The sequence below is a fragment of the Tachypleus tridentatus genome, chromosome 9 (assembly GCF_004210375.1).
Source record: "Tachypleus tridentatus isolate NWPU-2018 chromosome 9, ASM421037v1, whole genome shotgun sequence".
NCBI lineage: Eukaryota > Metazoa > Arthropoda > Merostomata > Xiphosura > Limulidae > Tachypleus > Tachypleus tridentatus.
In genome coordinates this window covers 6787642-6808923 of record NC_134833.1, presented here as the reverse complement: position 1 = coordinate 6808923, position 21282 = coordinate 6787642, and the positions used below count along the sequence as shown (strand labels likewise).

Here is a 21282-nt window from a genome sequence, read left to right as displayed (position 1 = left end):
ATATTATTAGATTTAGAGTTACAATAAAGTAATAATAATAACTGTTTAACTCACACAACACCAAGAGGTGGCCCTATGTAACGTCTTTCAATGGCACTTTCAAGTAATAAAAGTCTTTCTTTAGCAACATCAACTGGATTTACATCTCCAGAAGTGACGTAAGAACTACTGGCATTGTTTTCATGTACTACTTCCTTATCTTCAGTGGCACTGTTCTCTGTCTCTCGCTTCACTGTCTCCTTCTCAAGAGTACTTCCTTTCTCCACTGTTTTTAAATGAGTTTTCTCTCCAGTATCAACAGAAATATATTGTTCTTTTTTTTGGTAATTAATCCCCTTTTCACAATAAAAGACTGAGCAGTTTTCTTTCTTCAGCATCAGACAGGCTGGTTTGAACTTTATAGTAGGGTCAGATGAGAGCTTGGAAGGAACTTTCCACCCCTGCTACACATAATACAGTTAGGCTCTATTAACAACAGAACATGATTAAAAAGATACTTTAAAAGTCTCGGTGTCAAATATAAAACAATTTCCTATATAAGAGATCAAAGAGAAAATATATAAATGTTCTGTGGCTGTGGATAGAAATAACAACAAGTCAATTGATAAACTCAAACACATAAAGAAAGTTTAATACAGTAATGTCATATACTAGAACCTCTCCATCACTGGCCTGATAGTTTTCTACAAATAATGAAAATTTTATACATTAATGTCAGGTACTCACCCTCTTCATGACTGACCTGATAGTTCTCTAGAGGTGATGAAAACTTTATACATTAATGTCAGGTACTGAACCTCTCCATCACTGGCCTGATAGGTTTCTACAAATAATGAAAACTTTATACATTAATGTCAGGTACTCACCCTCTTCATGACTGACCTGATAGTTCTCTAGAGGTGATGAAAACTTTATACATTAATGTCAGGTACTGAACCTCTCCATCACTGACCTGATAGTTCTCTAGAGGTGATAAAACTTTATACATTAATGTCAGGTACTGAACCTCTCCATCACTGACCTGATAGTTCTCTAGAGGTGATGCAAACTCTATACATTAATGTCAGGTACTAAACCTCTCCATCACTGGCCTGATAGTTCTCTAGAGGTGATGCAAACTTTATACATTAATGTCAGGTACTGAACCTCTCCATGCCTGACTTGACAGTTCTATAGAGGTGATGCAAACTTTATACATTAATGTCAGGTACTGAACCTCTCCATCACTGGCCTGATAGGTTTCTACAAATAATGAAAACTTTATACATTAATGTCAGGTACTCACCCTCTCCATCACTAACCTGATAGTTCTTTAGAGGTGATGAAAACTATATACATTAATGTCAGGTACTGAACCTCTCCATCACTGACCTGATAGTCCTCTAGAGGTGATGCAAACTTTATACATTAATGTCAGGTACTGAACCTCTCCATGCCTGACTTGATAGTTCTCTGGAGGTGATAAAAACTTTATACATTAATGTCAGGTACTGAACCTCTCCATCACTGGCCTGATAGTTCTCTAGAGGTGATAAAAACTTTATACATTAATGTCAGGTACTGAACCTCTCCATCACTGGCCTGATAATTCTCTACAGGTAATGAAAACTTTATACATTAATCTCAGGTACTGAACCTCTCCATGACTGACTTGATAGTTCTCTGAAGGTGATGAAAACTTTATACATTAATGTCAGGTACTGAACCTCTCCATCACTGGCCTGATAGTTCTCTACAAATAATGAAAACTTTATACATTAATGTCAGGTACTGAACCTCTCCATGACTGACTTGATAGTTCTCTGGAGGTGATAAAAACTTTATACATTAATGTCAGGTACTGAACCTCTCCATCACTGACCTGATAGTTCTCTAGAGGTGATGAAAACTTTATACATTAATGTCAGGTACTGAACCTCTCAATCACTGACCTGATAGTTCTCTGGAGGTGATGAAAACTTTATACATTAATGTCAGGTACTGAACCTCTCCATGACTGACTTGATAGTTCTCTGGAGGTGATAAAAAATTTATACATTAATGTCAGGTACTGAACCTCTCCATCACTGGCCTGATAGTTCTCTGGAGGTGATGAAAATTTTATATATTAATATCAAGTACTGAACCTCTCCATCACTGGCCTGATAGTTCTCTAGAGGTGATGAAAACTTTATACATTAATGTCAGGTACTGAACCTCTCCATCACTGGCCTGATAGTTCTCTAGAGGTGATGCAAACTTTATACATTAATGTCAGGTACTGAACCTCTCCATGCCTGACTTGATAGTTCTCTGGAGGTGATAAAAACTTTATACATTAATGTCAGGTACTGAACCTCTCCATCACTGGCCTGATAGTTCTCTAGAGGTGATAAAAACTTTATACATTAATGTCAGGTACTGAACCTCTCCATCACTGGCCTGATAATTCTCTACAGGTAATGAAAACTTTATACATTAATGTCATGTACTGAACCTCTCAATGACTGACTTGATAGTTCTCTGGAGGTGATGAAAACTTTATACATTAATGTCAGGTACTGAACCTCTCCATCACTGGCCTGATAGTTCTCTACAAATAATGAAAACTTTATACATTAATGTCAGGTACTGAACCTCTCCATGACTGACTTGATAGTTCTCTGGAGGTGATAAAAACTTTATACATTAATGTCAGGTACTGAACCTCTCCATGCCTGACTTGATAGTTCTCTAGAGGTGATAAAAACTTTATACATTAATGTCAGGTACTGAACCTCTCCATCACTGACCTGATAGTTCTCTAGAGGTGATGAAAACTTTATACATTAATGTCAGGTACTGAACCTCTCCATGCCTGACTTGATAGTTCTCTGGAGGTGATAAAAACTTTATACATTAATGTCAGGTACTGAACCTCTCCATGCCTGACTTGATAGTTCTCTGGAGGTGATAAAAACTTTATACATTAATGTCAGGTACTGAACCTCTCCATCACTGGCCTGATAGTTCTCTAGAGGTGATAAAAACTTTATACATTAATGTCAGGTACTGAACCTCTCCATCACTGGCCTGATAATTCTCTACAGGTAATGAAAACTTTATACATTAATCTCAGGTACTGAACCTCTCCATGACTGACTTGATAGTTCTCTGGAGGTGATGAAAACTTTATACATTAATGTCAGGTACTGAACCTCTCCATCACTGGCCTCATAGTTCTCTACAAATAATGAAAACTTTATACATTAATGTCAGGTACTGAACCTCTCCATGACTGACTTGATTGTTCTCTGGAGGTGATAAAAACTTTATACATTAATGTCAGGTACTGAACCTCTCCATCACTGGCCTGATAGTTCTCTGGAGGTGATGAAAATTTTATATATTAATATCAAGTACTGAACCTCTCCATCACTGGCCTGATAGTTCTCTAGAGGTGATGAAAACTTTATACATTAATGTCAGGTACTGAACCTCTCCATCACTGACCTGATAGTTCTTTAGAGGTGATGAAAACTTTATACATTAATGTCAGGTACTGAACCTCTCCATCACTGACCTGATAGTTCTCTAGAGTTGATGAAAACTTTATACATTAATGTCAGGTACTGAACCTCTCCATCACTGACCTGATAGTTCTCTAAAGGTGATGAAAACTTTATACATTAATGTCAGGTACTGAACCTCTCCATCACTGGCCTGATAGTTCTCTAGAGGTGATGAAAACTTTATACATTAATGTCATGTACTGAACCTCTCCATCACTAACCTGATAGTTCTTTAGAGGTGATGAAAACTTTATACATTAATGTCAGGTACTGAACCTCTCCACTGCTGTCCTAATAGTTCTTAAAGATAGGGGAAATGAACCCTTATCTAAACAAGTTATTTGTATGTTTTAGTTCTCTTCATATAAACCTTTTAATCAATTGTTATTTGAAAGACAAATTACCTGTAGCTCATGATATTGTAAGTACTGTAATTTAAAAGAAAAGTTACCTGTAGCTCATGATATTGTAAGTACTGCAATTTAAAAGACAAGTTACCTGTAGCTCATGATACTGTAAATACTGTAATTTGAAAGACAAGTTACCTGTAGCTCATGATAGTGTAAGTACTGCAATTTAAAAGACAAGTTACCTGTAGCTCATGATACTGTAAGTACTGCAATTTAAAAGACAAGTTACCTGTAGCTCATGATATTGTAAGTTCTACAATATGAAAGACAAGTTACCTGTATCTCATGATAATGTAAGTACTGTAATTTAAAAGACAAGTTACCTGTAGCTCATGATATTGTAAGTACTGTTATTTAAAAGACAAGTTACCTGTAGCTCATGATACTGTAAGTACTGTAATTTAAAAGACAAGTTACCTGTAGCTCATGATAATGTAAGTACTGTAATTTAAAAGACAAGTTACCTGTAGCTCATGATACTGTAAGTACTGTAATTTAAAAGACAAGTTACCTGTAGCTCATGATACTGTAAGTACTGTAATTTAAAAGACAAGTTACCTGTAGCTCATGATACTGTAAGTACTGTAATTTAAAAGACAAGTTACCTGTAGCTCATGATAATGTAAGTACTGTAATTTAAAAGACAAGTTACCTGTAGCTCATGATATTGTAAGTACTGTAATTTAAAAGACAAGTTACCTGTAGCTCATGATAATGTAAGTACTGTAATTTAAAAGACAAGTTACCTGTAGCTCATGATAATGTAAGTACTGTAATTTAAAGACAAGTTACCTGTAGCTCATGATAATGTAAGTACTGTAATTTAAAAGACAAGTTACCTGTAGCTCATGATACTGTAAGTACTGTAATTTAAAAGACAAGTTACCTGTAGCTCATGATACTGTAAGTACTGTAATTTAAAAGACAAGTTACCTGTAGCTCATGATAATGTAAGTACTGTAATTTAAAAGACAAGTTACCTGTAGCTCATGATACTGTAAGTACTGTAATTTAAAAGACAAGTTACCTGTAGCTCATGATACTGTAAGTACTGTAATTTAAAAGACAAGTTACCTGTAGCTCATGATACTGTAAGTACTGTAATTTAAAAGACAAGTTACCTGTAGCTCATGATAATGTAAGTACTGTAATTTAAAAGACAAGTTACCTGTAGCTCATGATACTGTAAGTAGTGTAATTTAAAAGACAAGTTACCTGTAGCTCATGATAGTGTAAGTACTGTAATTTAAAAGACAAGTTACCTGTAGCTCATGATACTGTAAGTACTGTAATTTAAAAGACAAGTTACCTGTAGCTCATGATACTGTAAGTAAACTCACCTTCATTTGCATACTAGCTCGTGCAACTTTTTCTTCCATATCTTCTACATGTTCTAAGATAGCCAAGTCTACACGTAGTGAAACTTCTGGTGACCACTGGTCTTCCTTGTCACTATCTGGAGCACCACCTGACTTTGTACAACTTTCTCTATCCGTATCGCTTATTTCTAAATCTGCAGCTGAAGCAATAAAAAGATCAGAAAAAAATGGTAGCAGTAAAAAATAATATTATTTATAGTTTATTGTAGAAGATTATCACATCCTCTATTTCTTAAATGTTTAGCAATAAAATCCATAACAGTTTAAAAGCTGCCCTAAACAAACTGACAATCCAAGACAATTTTCACAACCTTACTATTATCATATTAAAAACTTACTGTTTTCATGTTAAACCTTACTGTTATTGTGTTAAACCTTAATGTTTTCATATCAAACCTTACTGTTATTATGTTAAACCTTAATGTTTTTGTATCAAACCTTACTGCTATTACATTAAACCTTACTGTTATTATGTTAAACCTTACTGTTATTATGTTAAACCTTACTGTTATGATATCAAACCTTACTGTTATGATATCAAACCTTACTGTTATTACGTTAAACCTTACTGTTATTATGTTAAACCTTACTGTTATGATATCAAACCTTACTGTTATGATATCAAACCTTACTGTTATGATATCAAACCTTACTGTTATGATATCAAACCTTACTGTTATTACGTTAAACCTTACTGTTATGATATCAAACCTTACTGTTATGATATTAAACCTTACTGTTATGTGAAACCTTAATGTTATTACGTGAAACCTTAATGTTATTATATTAAACCTTACTGTTATTATGTTAAACCTTACTGTTATGATATTAAACCTTACTGTTATGTGAAACCTTAATATTATTATGTGAAACCTTAATGTTATTATGTGAAACCTTAATGTTATTACGTTAAACCTTACTGTTATTACGTTAAACCTTACTGTTTTCATATCAAACCTTACTGTTATTATGTGAAACCTTACTGTTATTATATTAAACCTTACTGTTATAATGTTAAACCTTACTGTTATTATGTTAAACCTTACTGTTATTATGTTAAACCTCACTGCTATTATGTTAAACCTCACTGTTATTATGTTAAACCTCACTGTTATTATGTTAAACCTTACTGCTATCATGTGAAACCTTAATTTTTTCATATCAAACCTTACTGCTATCATGTGAAACCTTACTGTTATTATGTTAAACCTTAATTTTTTCATATCAAACCTTACTGCTATCATGTGAAACCTTACTGTTATTATGTTAAACCTTACTGTTATTATGTTAAACCTTAATGTTATTATGTGAAACCTTACTAAATATGCACAACTGGATACACAGTGAACATATATACCGTATGTTACAGATGTAATAAAACCAGATTATCTGACACACATTATAGTTTACTGGACATGTGTTACATTGTAATAAAACCAGATTATCTGACACACACACACACACACATTACAGATTACTGGACATGTGTTACATTGTAATAAAACCAGATTATCTGACACACACACATTACAGATTACTGGACGTGTTACATTGTAATAAAATCAGATTATCTGACACACACACATTACAGATTACTGGACATGTGTTACATTGTAATAAAACCAGATTATCTGACACACACACACACTACAGATTACTGGACATGTGTTACATTGTAATAAAATCAGATTATCTGACATACACACACACATTACAGATTACTGGACATGTGTTACATTGTAATAAAACCAGATTATCTGACACACACACACACATTACAGATTACTGGACATGTGTTACATTGTAATAAAACCAGATTATCTGACACACACACACATTACAGATTACTGGACATGTGTTACATTGTAATAAAACCAGATTATCTGACACACACACACACTACAGATTACTGGACATGTGTTACATTGTAATAAAATCAGATTATCTGACACACACACACACACATTACAGATTACTGGACATGTGTTACATTGTAATGAAACCAGATTATCTGACACACACACACACATTACAGATTACTGGACATGTGTTACATTGTAATGAAACCAGATTATCTGACACACACACACACATTACAGATTACTGGACATGTGTTACATTGTAATAAAACCAGATTATCTGACACACACACATTACAGATTACTGGACGTGTTACATTGTAATAAAATCAGATTATCTGACACACACACATTACAGATTACTGGACATGTGTTACATTGTAATAAAACCAGATTATCTGACACACACACACACATTACAGATTACTGGACATGTGTTACATTGTAATAAAATCAGATTATCTGACACACACACATTACAGATTACTGGACATGTGTTACATTGTAATAAAACCAGATTATCTGACACACACACACATTACAGATTACTGGACAGGTGTTACATTGTAATAAAATCAGATTATCTTACACACATTACAGTTTGCTGAACATGTGGTACACATGTAATAAAACCAGATTATCTGACACAAATTACAGTTTACTGAACATGTGGTACACATGTAATAAAGCCAGATTATCTGACACATATTATACAGGGTGGCTCATAAGTCCCTACCCATCCATATATTTTATGTATCCAGTGTATCTGTGTGCTGTCCCTCATTCTCGCTGCATGATATTATGTCACAATACGATCTTCCAGTATAAATGGACTTACATCGGCCATATTTCTCTGAATAAAGAAACAAATTTATAATACATGCGTAACTGAATATAACATAATAACATATGGATGGGTAGGGACTTACGGGCCACCCTGTAGTTTACTGAACATGTGGTACAGATGTAATAAAACCAGATTATTTGACACACATTATAGTTTACTGAACATGTGGTACAGATGTAATAAAACCAGATTATTTGACACACATTATAGTTTACTGAACATGTGGTACAGATGTAATAAAACCAGATTATTTGACACACATTATAGTTTACTGAACATGTGGTACAGATGTAATAAAACCAGATTATCTGACACACATTATAGTTTACTGAACATGTGGTACAGATGTAATAAAACCAGATTATTTGACACACATTATAGTTTACTGAACATGTGGTACAGATGTAATAAAACCAGATTATCTGACACACATTATAGTTTACTGAACATATGTTATATATGTCATAAAACCAGGTTATCTGACACACACACGTTATAGTTTACTGAACATATATTATAACATCTAACTGTTCTAACATCTGTAACTAAAGAGTTACAGTTTAAAATTGTTATCAAGTATTTACTACATGTTATAATCTATAAACAGTTACAGTTTAAAATTGTTATCAAGTATTTATTACATATTATAATCTCTAAAGAGTTACAGTTTAAAACTGTTATTAAGTATTTACTACATATTATAAAGTCTCTAAAGTATTACAGTTTAAAACTGTTATTAAGTATTTACTATACATTATAAAGTCTCTAAAGTATTACAGTTTAAAACTGTTATTAAGTATTTACTATACATTATAAAGTCTCTAAAGTATTACAGTTTAAAACTGTTATTAAGTATTTATTACATATTATAATATCTAAGGTGTTACAGTTTAAAACTGTTATCAAGTATTTACTACATATTATAAAGTCTCTAAAGTATTACAGTTTAAAACTGTTATTAAGTATTTACTACATATTATAAAGTCTCTAAAGTATTACAGTTTAAAACTGTTATTAAGTATTTACTACATATTATAAAGTCTCTAAAGTATTACAGTTTAAAACTGTTATTAAGTATTTACTATACATTATAAAGTCTCTAAAGTATTACAGTTTAAAACTGTTATTAAGTATTTACTATACATTATAAAGTCTCTAAAGTATTACAGTTTAAAACTGTTATTAAGTATTTATTACATATTATAATATCTAAGGTGTTACAGTTTAAAACTGTTATCAAGTATTTACTACATATTATAAAGTCTCTAAAGTATTACAGTTTAAAACTGTTATTAAGTATTTACTACATATTATAAAGTCTCTAAAGTATTACAGTTTAAAACTGTTATTAAGTATTTACTACATATTATAAAGTCTCTAAAGTATTACAGTTTAAAACTGTTATTAAGTATTTACTATACATTATAAAGTCTCTAAAGTATTACAGTTTAAAACTGTTATTAAGTATTTACTATACATTATAAAGTCTCTAAAGTATTACAGTTTAAAACTGTTATTAAGTATTTATTACATATTATAAAGTCTCTAAAGTATTACAGTTTAAAACTGTTAAGTATTTACTATATATTATAAAGTCTCTAAAGTGTTACAGTTTAAAACTGTTATCAAGTATTTACTACATATTATAAAGTCTCTAAAGTATTACAGTTTAAAACTGTTATCAAGTATTTACTATACATTCTCTCTAAGTTTCCAAACTAAACATTTGAAAATGTGAACTTTTATAGTGTTATGTTTGAATAAAATATAAACATTTATTTTTAGACAGTAAAAAGACATCTGAATTACATCTGGTCCATAATAACAGATGTAAGCCAACACTAAGGTTTACATTTTTAATGTAACCTGATCAAGAATATTAAGCAACCTTATTATAGCACTAAGATATTTTGACAATAAAATCTAACCTTTCTGCTGACCCTGAGTAAAAGCATGGCAAACATAATTAAAATGTTTTTGAAGTTGTTTCTGAAGATGTCTTTCTCTGACACCACGTGGATGAAGAGAATTCAGGAACGACTTTAACTGTTCAACGTCATTTATCGTCCACCACCCTTTCTGATACTCTACAAAAGATTAGGAATTTTTGTCACACGCTACAGTTAACACAACATATCCTAATGTTATGTCTGAGATATACAACACTGGGCGATGGTGTAAGCACATTTCAAACTCAAAACAAAGGGTGTGAAGAAACACACTTCACCGCTTCAACAAAATAAGTATGTTCTGCCTGGTTATTGGTGTCCTTCACAATCTACAGTCAGGTTAAACAAATTATAAAGTTTAAGATGTTTTTCCAAGAAATATAGAACCTACCAACCCACTACCCCTCTTTTTAGGGTAAGCTTAATGTCATTATTTATGCAAAAATTCATTTATAATATTCCAATTAATTCCAATATTTTAAAATTTTACTTCTAAACTACCTAGAATTTGTTTATTAAAATTAATTCTTCACATCTTTTGCCATAATATAAAGTAGATAACTGATTCCATTACCATAGTAGAGTTTGCAAATTTCTACAAACTATTCCTAACTGCAGTTTAAAATCTGTAATTCATGTTCTGCTCCATAATGACCTTAACCCCAACTAGTTCTGGGATCAGCTGGGTTTGTTTGTTTTTTTTTAGCCCTTAATCTCAACTAGTTTGGTAGTTGGCTGATATTTTTTGTAAGCCTTTTTAAACTAGTATGGCCAGTTCAAACAGCAACCATACACGACATGTATCCTCGGCAACGAGGATCTGAATTCACGATCACCACATTGTGAGCTGAGTGCGTTAACACCAGGATAACACCTTCTAAACACCAGGCTAGCACCTTCTAAACACCAGAATAACACCTTCGATAGAATATTGACCAAAAAAAAATGTTTTCTTACATGTCAAAAATGGTGGTGTTACAGACAGACAAACTGACCTTTTCTACAAGCAGAGGGCAGATAAAAACCTTAAATGTCTTTTTCTACAGTATAATAAACTGTTTTTATACAGCTTCTTGATACTAGATAAAAATAAAAATATTCGAGCCTAGAACTAATCTTCAAAAAAAAAACAACTATTTCTTGTACTATTAAATAGAATACTAACACCTGCTGTCCTCTGCATATTCTGAAAATTACTTCAACTTGACAAAGAAACCAAGTCCAGGTCAAAACTAGTTTTTTTTAGGTATCAGTTTTATTTATTACACTAAATGAAGAATAATAACAGTAATTGTTGAAATGTTAATTTACAAAATTCTCTGAAGTGAACTGAATCACCTCAACTTCCACAACATTATGAAGTGCACTGAATCACCTCAACTTCCACAACATTATGAAGTGAACTGATTCACCTCAACTTTCACAACATTATGAAGTGAACTGATTCACCTCAACTTTCACAACATTATGAAGTGAACTGATTCACCTCAACTTCCACAACATTATGAAGTGAACTGATTCACCTCAACTTTCACAACATTATGAAGTGAACTGATTCACCTCAATTTTCACAACATTATGAAGTGCACTGAATCACCTCAACTTTCACAACATTATGAAGTGCACTGAATCACCTCAACTTTCACAACATTATGAAGTGCACTGAATCACCTCAACTTTCACAACATTATGAAGTGCACTGAACCACCTCAACTTTCACAATATTATGAAGTGCACTGAATCACCTCAACTTTCACAACATTATGAAGTGCACTGAACCACCTCAACTTTCACAACATTATGAAGTGCACTGAATCACCTCAACTTTCACAACATTATGAAGTGCACTGAATCACCTCAACTTTCACAACATTATGAAGTGCACTGAATCACCTCAACTTTCACAACATTATGAAGTGCACTTATTCACCTCAACTTTCACAACATTATGAAGTGCACTGAATCACCTCAACTTTCACAACATTACGAAGTGCACTGAATCACCTCAACTTTCACAACATTACGAAGTGCACTGAATCACCTCAACTTTCACAACATTATGAAGTGCACTTATTCACCTCAACTTTCACAACATTATATGAGACAGTTTATAATAATTATATAAGTGAACTACTACAAACTGTGTGAATTATTTTATATTTCAGTTATACAGAGATAGGTTAACTAAATACATTATACATATCACTACATCTGATTTACAGAATCAAGATACTTTATATTATACAAACATTCTAAAAACTAATTATTTTTAATCTTCTATAATTAAGAAATTCAGCAATTCAGGTTTGTGTATACATAACATCAACTGAATAAAGTCATTTGTGTACAATGCATTTCTCATCACTCATAAAATATCCATTTTCACTGAAACAGTATTAACAACCCATTTGTAATCTACAAGAAATATTCATTTCATTCACCTTAATCTTAATGTATAAAAATTATTTCGATACTTTTAAACAATACTGGATATATACTCGTAAAAAATTTTGATGAAAAATACATCTCTTATTTTAGATGTGTTTCACATAAAACATGTACACTGTGTCTTTAGGTTACAGCCAACTGACAATAAATATAAACTTTACCTTTTGGTATTGCACGAGGAGTTGCATACTGGTTCAGTTTTTCTGACAGAAGACTCTGCTGAGCTTGGAGTGAGTTTTCTAGAGAACAGTTGGAATAAGACCCGTACGGTACAGGACCAGGAGTGGAGGATGGAGATGGAACAGAAGATGGGGTGGAGCAGAAAGAAGGAGGAATCACAGAGGCAGATAGAGAATATGGTGTAGACGTCAGGCGTGATGACTCTGTTGTCGTGTAAAGAGAATTCATCAAGGAGGGATTAAGAAGTGGATTTGGCATTAGAGGTGGTGGAAGTCCATTCAAGAGTCCCAGATGGAGGTTAGCAAGAGCCAGAGCTGCAGCAGTAGAAGTATGTCCAGCCATGGAACTGGTAGGAGTGCTTTGGCTGTGTGAGGTTGTTGGTGGATGGGAACTATTTGACAAAGTACTGTGCGTCTCTTGAGAGCTCTTGGAAGGAATATGTTTACAAGGGGATCCTTGAATTATTGAAGTACTATCACAAGGTATCCTAGGAAGAACACTAAACCAGGGTTTCTGTTTCTCTGACAAGGTTTTGAGCATTTGTTCTGCTGAAAGAAAGGTGGGGGTTAACCCTAACAGCGGATTAAACGATGAACTAGAAACCGAAGGTTCAATTTTAGGAAGATTCAAGTAGCTACCTTTTAATTCCCTGCCGTGTAATAAAGGTCCATTCATGAGCATTGAACCTCACGAGGACTGAAGCAAAGAAAGGAGAATGAAGCAACCAGTTCTGTTCAACACTAGGAACACTACTTGCCAAAGTGTTTGGAACATCAGGTTCAACAGATTTATCATCTTCTGTTCCTGGTTCTGGCAAAACATCAGAAGAACTTTTCAGTTTTGTAGGCGATTCTTTCTTAACATTAAAGTAATGTGAAGGTGAATCAGTTTTTGTTTGTTCTCTTTCACTGGCTGTACTTTCCACCTTTTCCTTACTATCATTAGTGTTCACGGTGTTTTCTTTTCGTTCTAAAGACTCACTTTCTTCTTCAACCCAAGGTACAGTCTCTCCACTAATCTTAACACTGTTTCCTTCTTCTGGTTTACATTTCTCTGACATGTTACTATTTATTTCTTTTAGGTTTGATTTTGTGCATGTCACATGTTTCTCTTCTTGTGGTTCCATCACATCCTTATCTGGTATTTTGTCACTTTCCTCTACAACAGATTTTTCTTTATTCTCCAGTTTTTCCAGACTCGTGACTAGTGTTTTATCTTGTTCTGATATATTTTCATTTTCCATCCCTGATGACTCAATTCCTTCAACAAAAATACCTCCAGCACATGGAGTCACCCAGTAGAGACGTCCATAGCGGTCCTCACCGAAACATGTGCCTCGAATGGTATGGGCTGCTTTGGTCAATTTACTGTGAAACTGTGCTTGTTGCTATAGTAGAAAATTGAAATAACATTTGAATAATGTGTTAAAACTGGTATAACAAGGACAAGTTCCTGATCTTGTAATTATAATCACTGAATACACAAGTAACATACCCTATAAAACAAGCAAGCTTTGTTAAGAAACCAGTTTCAAAGTTTCTGAGAATCTTAATGTACTAAGAACATAAACCCATATTTTCTTTGTCAATGGTAAGTATGAATTCTCACTTGACTTTCCAACATCCTCTCACTATCCATAAACTTAAATATCAGGTACATGATCTAAGCCTTGTCCTCTTACAATGGACTACGAAATGTTGGTCTAGTTTATAAATGATTTTGATTTAGGTAATCTTTATTATAAAATCATCAGTTGAGTATTTATAACAAGGAAACACCTTTCTCTACCGACATAGTCAACCACATCACACAATCATTAATACAGCGGATAATCTCTTTTGGGGAGAACTCAAGAGTTAAATTCTAATTTGTCTTGCATGAGCTTTATAAAATAAATTTAAAATTTTCTAAAACCTACATGAATATTTTTCCAACAAGAGAAAAATACAATTTTTTTAACTAAAGAAAGCATGAACTTAAACCTAAGATTGTTTATAGCATACTTATTTCCTTTATATACTTACTACATCAGCTCAAAGATTTAATGTGGAAAACTAAGCACTGTTTGGAACCTGTAACATGACTGAATCTTTGTAAAACACTAATGATTATTTATATACTCTATATAATGAAATATGAGATTTTAGGAAAGACATATAAACAGAAAATCTAAGTACTTTTTTCACACTTTGCTATATTCAGTATCTAAACAAAATAACCTGATTAATATGAAAACCCACCACAAATTGTTATTTAAAACAATAAAAACAATTTATATCACAAATTAATGTTTCTTACGGTGTATGTTTATAACACTACAAATACTAGCAATAACAGTAAACTCTGTAGCAATACTCACACAGCAGGTTTTAAAAACTGTTTTCAATACTTATGGAACAGGAAATATGGTTGCCTTCATCAGTATGAAGTATTTAGAAACATGTTTCATTGTTAATCAAGACATTTAGCTGATGACTAGTAATAAAACTCAATAACTTGGATGTATTAAAAACACTACTACTTTCATATGACCTGAGACTGTTTTCTGTCATTTTATTTTGAAAAAATATATATATACACATATCACAAGATTAAACAATTTGTAACTAGTAAATGCAACGATTCTAAATGGTTTCATCAACACAGTTTCTGCTCTTTGAAAACCATCTTACAAAATTCCATTCATCAAACTGTGCCCTAAATGAAAAGTACTTTAAATTTGAAAAAACAAGGGCATGACCTCATCAATTATAATATTATGGACTAACCAGTAACAGCAAACAGTTGAAAAACCTTTTCTTCAAGACCTCATAAACTAGGGTTTCATGGGTTAACCAGTAATGATTTACTGAGACAACAGCCAGAAGAATCTTGTCTCCATGACCACATCAACTATAGTTTCATGGGTTAACCAGTAATGATTAACCAAGACAACAGCCAGAACCTTGTCTCAATGGCCTCATCAACCAGGGTATCATAGATTAACCGGTAATGATTAAGTAAGACAACAGCCAACAAGAACCTTGTCTCCATGACCACATCAACTACAGTTTCATGGATTAACCAGTAATGATTAAGTAAGACAACAGCCAACAAGAACCTTGTCTCCATGACCACATTAACTACAGTTTCATGGATTAACCAGTAATGATTAAGTAAGACAACAGCCAACAAGACCTTTCTCTCCATGGTCTCATCAACTAGGAGTTTATGGGTGGGTTAACCAGTAATGATTAACCCTTTCACAATCTGTGACTGGTCAAAAGCCACATCACTGCAGTTGTTCAATTCCATTCAAAAGTTTTTTGAACTGCTATTTTTTGAATTTATGTGAATAAGTTTAGAATCAAATTGCAGATTAGAATTCAAACTTTAATATTATATACAAGTTAATTTCTTATATTAAAGAACCCACCAACATATGGATTTTTGTGAGCCATGTGGTATGTTGAATGCAGCACTGATCAAAATTAGATGTTTGTGATGTCAAAACGCTAAGCCTATAGTTCTGTAGTAACTCAAATTATTAATACTGACAAGTAAGAATATAAAATAAGAACCTCAAATCTTTTACTTTCTGGAGATATGGCTTATGTACTGAATAAAAAATAATGGCTCTGTTCAACTCTCCATTTTAAGACATGGTTCCTTATATACTCTTACTACTATATACGACATGTGAATAACCGACAGCTCAGAATGTCACGCTAGTGGTTTTCTCAACTATTTTAACCTGTGAAAAGGTCAAAATGTCCTTTTGAACCAAGATTTGAAGGCAGGTTCTGTTTTTAGCCTGCTTAAAGTTTCATACTCTTTTTACACCTAAATACACATTAATTACTAAGCTTCATAAGTTACAGTGGAATTTTATAGTATCAGTGTAGCCATGTATAATTGTTTGGTTATTCAACTGTATACATGAAACCTTAAAAAACATTTTGTTTGATATCCTTCAGATATGAAATTTTAAAAGGCTTAACAACCTATGTCCAGCAGCAACCAAGTTCATAGGTCAAAACTAGAAGAGATAACTGTTTGCTTAAGTTCTTAATCTATTGTTCTCTATTTCAAGAAAAATAACTTATTTTTAAATATTAATCTGTCATCAGTAATATATCATGATATATGTATATATAATGTATAATAATTTAAATGTGATTGTATATTACAAAATACTAGTCCACTAAAACAGAGCCTAGACCAGGTCAGTTTTATTTTATTTGATAGGGTACGTACACCACCCTCAATGCAAGCTACGTCTAGGCTCAACTAGAAGGTCAATATAATAAATATATATAGTTATGAGACTTAAGTTACTTAGACTAAATATTTGTATTTACATGTTATAATATGTAGTCATCCTAGTACAAAAACAACAATTTATATTTATTTCCCAACTTTCATGGTGGTTACAAAATTTGTCAAGTGACAAACCCTACATAATTAGAGTATAGAACATAACAAAATTTAAAGTCCTACTGAAAACAAATGTTTAAAATGTATTTAGAAGGTTCAAGAAATTACACAAATAATATCTGAGATTTTTATAATGAAGAATAGCTTTTAATCACAAATGAAATCACTTCACACTCAGAATAGTAACAAAACAGACACTATTTTCACAAACAAATCTTTAGTACAGTTATTTAATTAAAATATGATTTTTTGTATACAAAAATTTACAATCCTTACTAAATTCTGGGAAGGTATGTATACTGTATCAAAAGTTAGTGTAAATATGTACATCAACAGGTGTATATTATACTGATCCTATTGTAAAAAGGTTAATCAAAACAATAAACAGTTGAATAACTTCTCTATCAATGACGTCATCACAAGTAGGGTTATTTTAAGTATGGTACTACTTAACAGCAGGGACTGACAAGGATTACAATCAATGTACACCCCCTACCCTACTGAAACCAACCATTCAAAGTACTGGTTTCAATGTATTAATTGCGTATATGCTAAAAAATTGCTAATGTTTCCAGTACAACAATTCAAACATTTATAAAACAACATTTTTGTCTACTACCCACCTGATAATTTCAGCAGAAATAGTGCCTAGATGGCGTGGATTACTGCTACCTGATTTCTCTAACTTACTTGACTAATCTGTGGGTATCTGGTTTTGATACCCCAATAAAAAGTACATACTTCTGGATACTTGTTATATTAATTCTATAAATAACCAACAACCCTTGCTTTCCATTAAAATTTTAATTCTTTTTCTACATATCCAGTAATGATTAACTGAGAGAAGAAACAGGCACACACACTTTCTCAAGAAACCTGTAATTGTGAAATAAATCATTAAAACCTTTAGTCCCATTTATTTACAGTTCTATAAAAAGTTACCAAAAACAAAAGTGATAATTTTCTAATAAAAACTCAATATGGTTCACCTTTGAAAGTTTTTCAATTTTCTTCTCTAACTCTTCATTAGAGAAACCAAGTTCTTCATCCTGCCGAGGGTTATAAAATACACAAAAATATAACTATCCTGTTCCTGGTAGGACATACAAACATTCTCTGTTTAACATGTAAGATCTAATTACACTAAGCTCTTTACTTCAAAAACTGTATTCATGAGCAAAAAATAAAAAAATCTTTCTTTTTAATATGAACATTGCAAGTTTAGTCACTAGCTATAAACTTGATTATTTAAAGTGAGTACACTCTCAACAAATGCTACTGGTCATAACACCATTCAAACAAAATGATACAGATAACAAAATTATTTAGGCATAAGTCTACCACTTAGTACTCTACATACTGTTTACAGCAATCTAGAAAGATGACAAAGTTCTCCTGATTAGTTCTATAGACAGACAGTTAACATACCACAAACAAAAATGAACAGGAAACTTTCCTTCCATTAGCAAGAAGGAAATTATATGTACTGATACTTGGTGAATTATTATCTACTGATCAAAAGCAAGGTAACTAAAGACATCAAAAGTGAAAATGTAACTTATAAATTATTGAAACCAATTCTACAAAACAACTTCCCAAATATGATCATAAGGTAATAAATCAATACATAAGAACAGTTAAAGTGATAATGTTAGAATTAATCATTAATCAGGTACGTTCTGTAGTTAATATTACTTTCAGATATAACTAGCATCTATTAACTTAATTTGTAAATCCATGTATTATGTCAACGTTGTAAAATAATCTCCACAAGTTGTTCTAACGAGACTTCATCAAACAACACAAACTGTACTTATCCATGATAAAACTTTAGTACAAAGTACAAACCTACACTTACAGTTACAACCTGACACAAACAAATTACTAACCTCTCCATCAGACATCCTGCTTGATGCTTGAGTAACATCACTCTCACTACCTGACACAAACAAATTACTAACCTCTCCATCAGACATCCTGCTTGTTGCTTGAGTAACATCACTCTCACTACCTGACACAAACAAATTACTAACCTCTCCATCAGACATCCTGCTTGTTGCTTGAGTAACATCACTCTCATTACCTGACACAAACAAATTACTAACCTCTCCATCAGACATCCTGCTTGTTGCTTGAGTAACATCATTCTCACTACCTGACACAAACAAATTACTAACCTCTCCATCAGACATCCTGCTTGTTGCTTGAGTAACATCATTCTCACTACCTGACACAAACAAATTACTAACCTCTCCATCAGACATCCTGCTTGTTGCTTGAGTAACATCACTCTCATTACCTGACACAAACAAATTACTAACCTCTCCATCAGACATCTTGCTTGTTGCTTGAGTAACATCATTCTCACTACCTGACACAAACAAATTACTAACCTCTCCATCAGACATCCTGCTTGTTGCTTGAGTAACATCACTTTCATTACCTGACACAAAGAAATTACTAACCTCTCCATCAGACATCCTGTTTGTTGCTTGAGTAACATCACTCTCATTACCTGACACAAACAAATTACTAACCTCTCCATCAGACATCCTGCTTGTTGCTTGAGTAGCATCACTCTCATTACCTGACACAAACAAATTACTAACCTCTCCATCAGACATCCTGCTTGTTGCTTGAGTAACATCACTCTCATTACCTGACACAAACAAATTACTAACCTCTCCATCAGACATCCTGTTTGTTGCTTGAGTAACATCACTCTCATTACCTGACACAAACAAATTACTAACCTCTCCATCAGACATCCTGCTTGTTGCTTGAGTAACATCACTCTCATTACCTGACACAAACAAATTACTAACCTCTCCATCAGACATCCTGCTTGTTGGCAGAGTAACATCACTCTCATTACCTGACACAAACAAATTACTAACCTCTCCATCAGACATCCTGTTTGTTGCTTGAGTAACATCACTCTCATTACCTGACACAAACAAATTACTAACCTCTCCATCAGACATCCTGCTTGTTGCTTGAGTAACATCACTCTCATTACCACTTTCAACATCATTTTCCTCTTCTTCATATTTAGCTCTCACTTTATTTTCTTTAGCTGACTTACAAGCTTTGTTCTCTGTAATATTATTATCAACACTTGTACCTCCATTCATAGTTATTCTTGTGTCAGTCTTACTTGCTTCTCTGTTCACATTGTTCATTTGAGAATTTTCAAGAACAGTCTGAGAATTTTCTTTATTTCTTTGTACTAAACTTTTTAGTGCCCTTGTTTGCTGGATGTTTCGCAACCTGAAAACAAGTTGACGGTATATACATAAATACGTCTTGGTAAAAAGTTGAAAAAATTTATCTCAGTATTAATCACCAAACTCATAACTGTTGTCATTACAAAAAATACCAAATTCAAAAAAAAAAAAAAACAAAAAGCCAACAAACAATCAACATGAAACAAGCCATGTTTCACACCAGCTAGATCTCAGAAATAATTAAAAACAGAACCTATTAGAGAATGATATACAACTTGTTGAAGATCAAAATAAAACCTGCTATAGAACATTACAAAACCTGCAACAGACAGTGATAAGCTGTGATATGACCATTCACAGTTTATTAAAGAAAACACCTACATTTACAGACATGAAAACACTGTTATTGAAGTATTACTCATTACAATAAATCAGCTAACATGATAACAGCTGTGTAATTACATAACTTGTTAACAGTGTCTTTACAATAACGATGAACCAGATCTGTCTGCAACTATTAATCGTTCATTCACAGTTTATTAAAGAAAACACCTACATTTACAGACATGAAAACACTGTTATTGAAGTATTACTCATTACAATAAATCAGCTAACATGATAACAGCTGTGTAATTACATAACTTGTTAACAGTGTCTTTACAATAACGATGAACCAGATCTGTCTGCAACTATTAATCGTTCATTCACAGTTTATTAAAGAAAACACCTACATTTACAGACATGAAAACACTGTTATTGAAGTATTACTCATTACAATAAATCAGCTAACATGATAACAGCTGTGTAATTACATAACTTGTTAACAGTGTCTTTACAATAACGATGAACCAGATCTGTCTGCAACTATTAATCGTTCATTCACAGTTTATTAAAGAAAACACCTACATTTACAGACATGAAAACACTGTTATTGAAGTATTACTCATTACAATAAATCAGCTAACATGATAACAGCTGTGTAATTACATAACTTGTTAACAGTGTCTTTACAATAACGATGAACCAGATCTGTCTGC

The 21282-nt window shown here is 32.7% G+C and overlaps 1 protein-coding gene across 1 annotated transcript in view; it reads right to left on the bottom strand.

The window, feature by feature from the left end:
* LOC143226981 (bromodomain adjacent to zinc finger domain protein 2B-like) overlaps window positions 1–21282 on the bottom strand; it is a 166931-nt gene that overhangs the window by 17575 nt on the left and 128074 nt on the right. The window contains 7 exon segments of the mRNA XM_076458530.1: window positions 55–443; window positions 5281–5459; window positions 9954–10112; window positions 12584–13259; window positions 13261–13989; window positions 18008–18067; window positions 19052–20288. Coding sequence (XP_076314645.1) covers window positions 55–443; window positions 5281–5459; window positions 9954–10112; window positions 12584–13259; window positions 13261–13989; window positions 18008–18067; window positions 19052–20288 — 3429 coding nt within the window.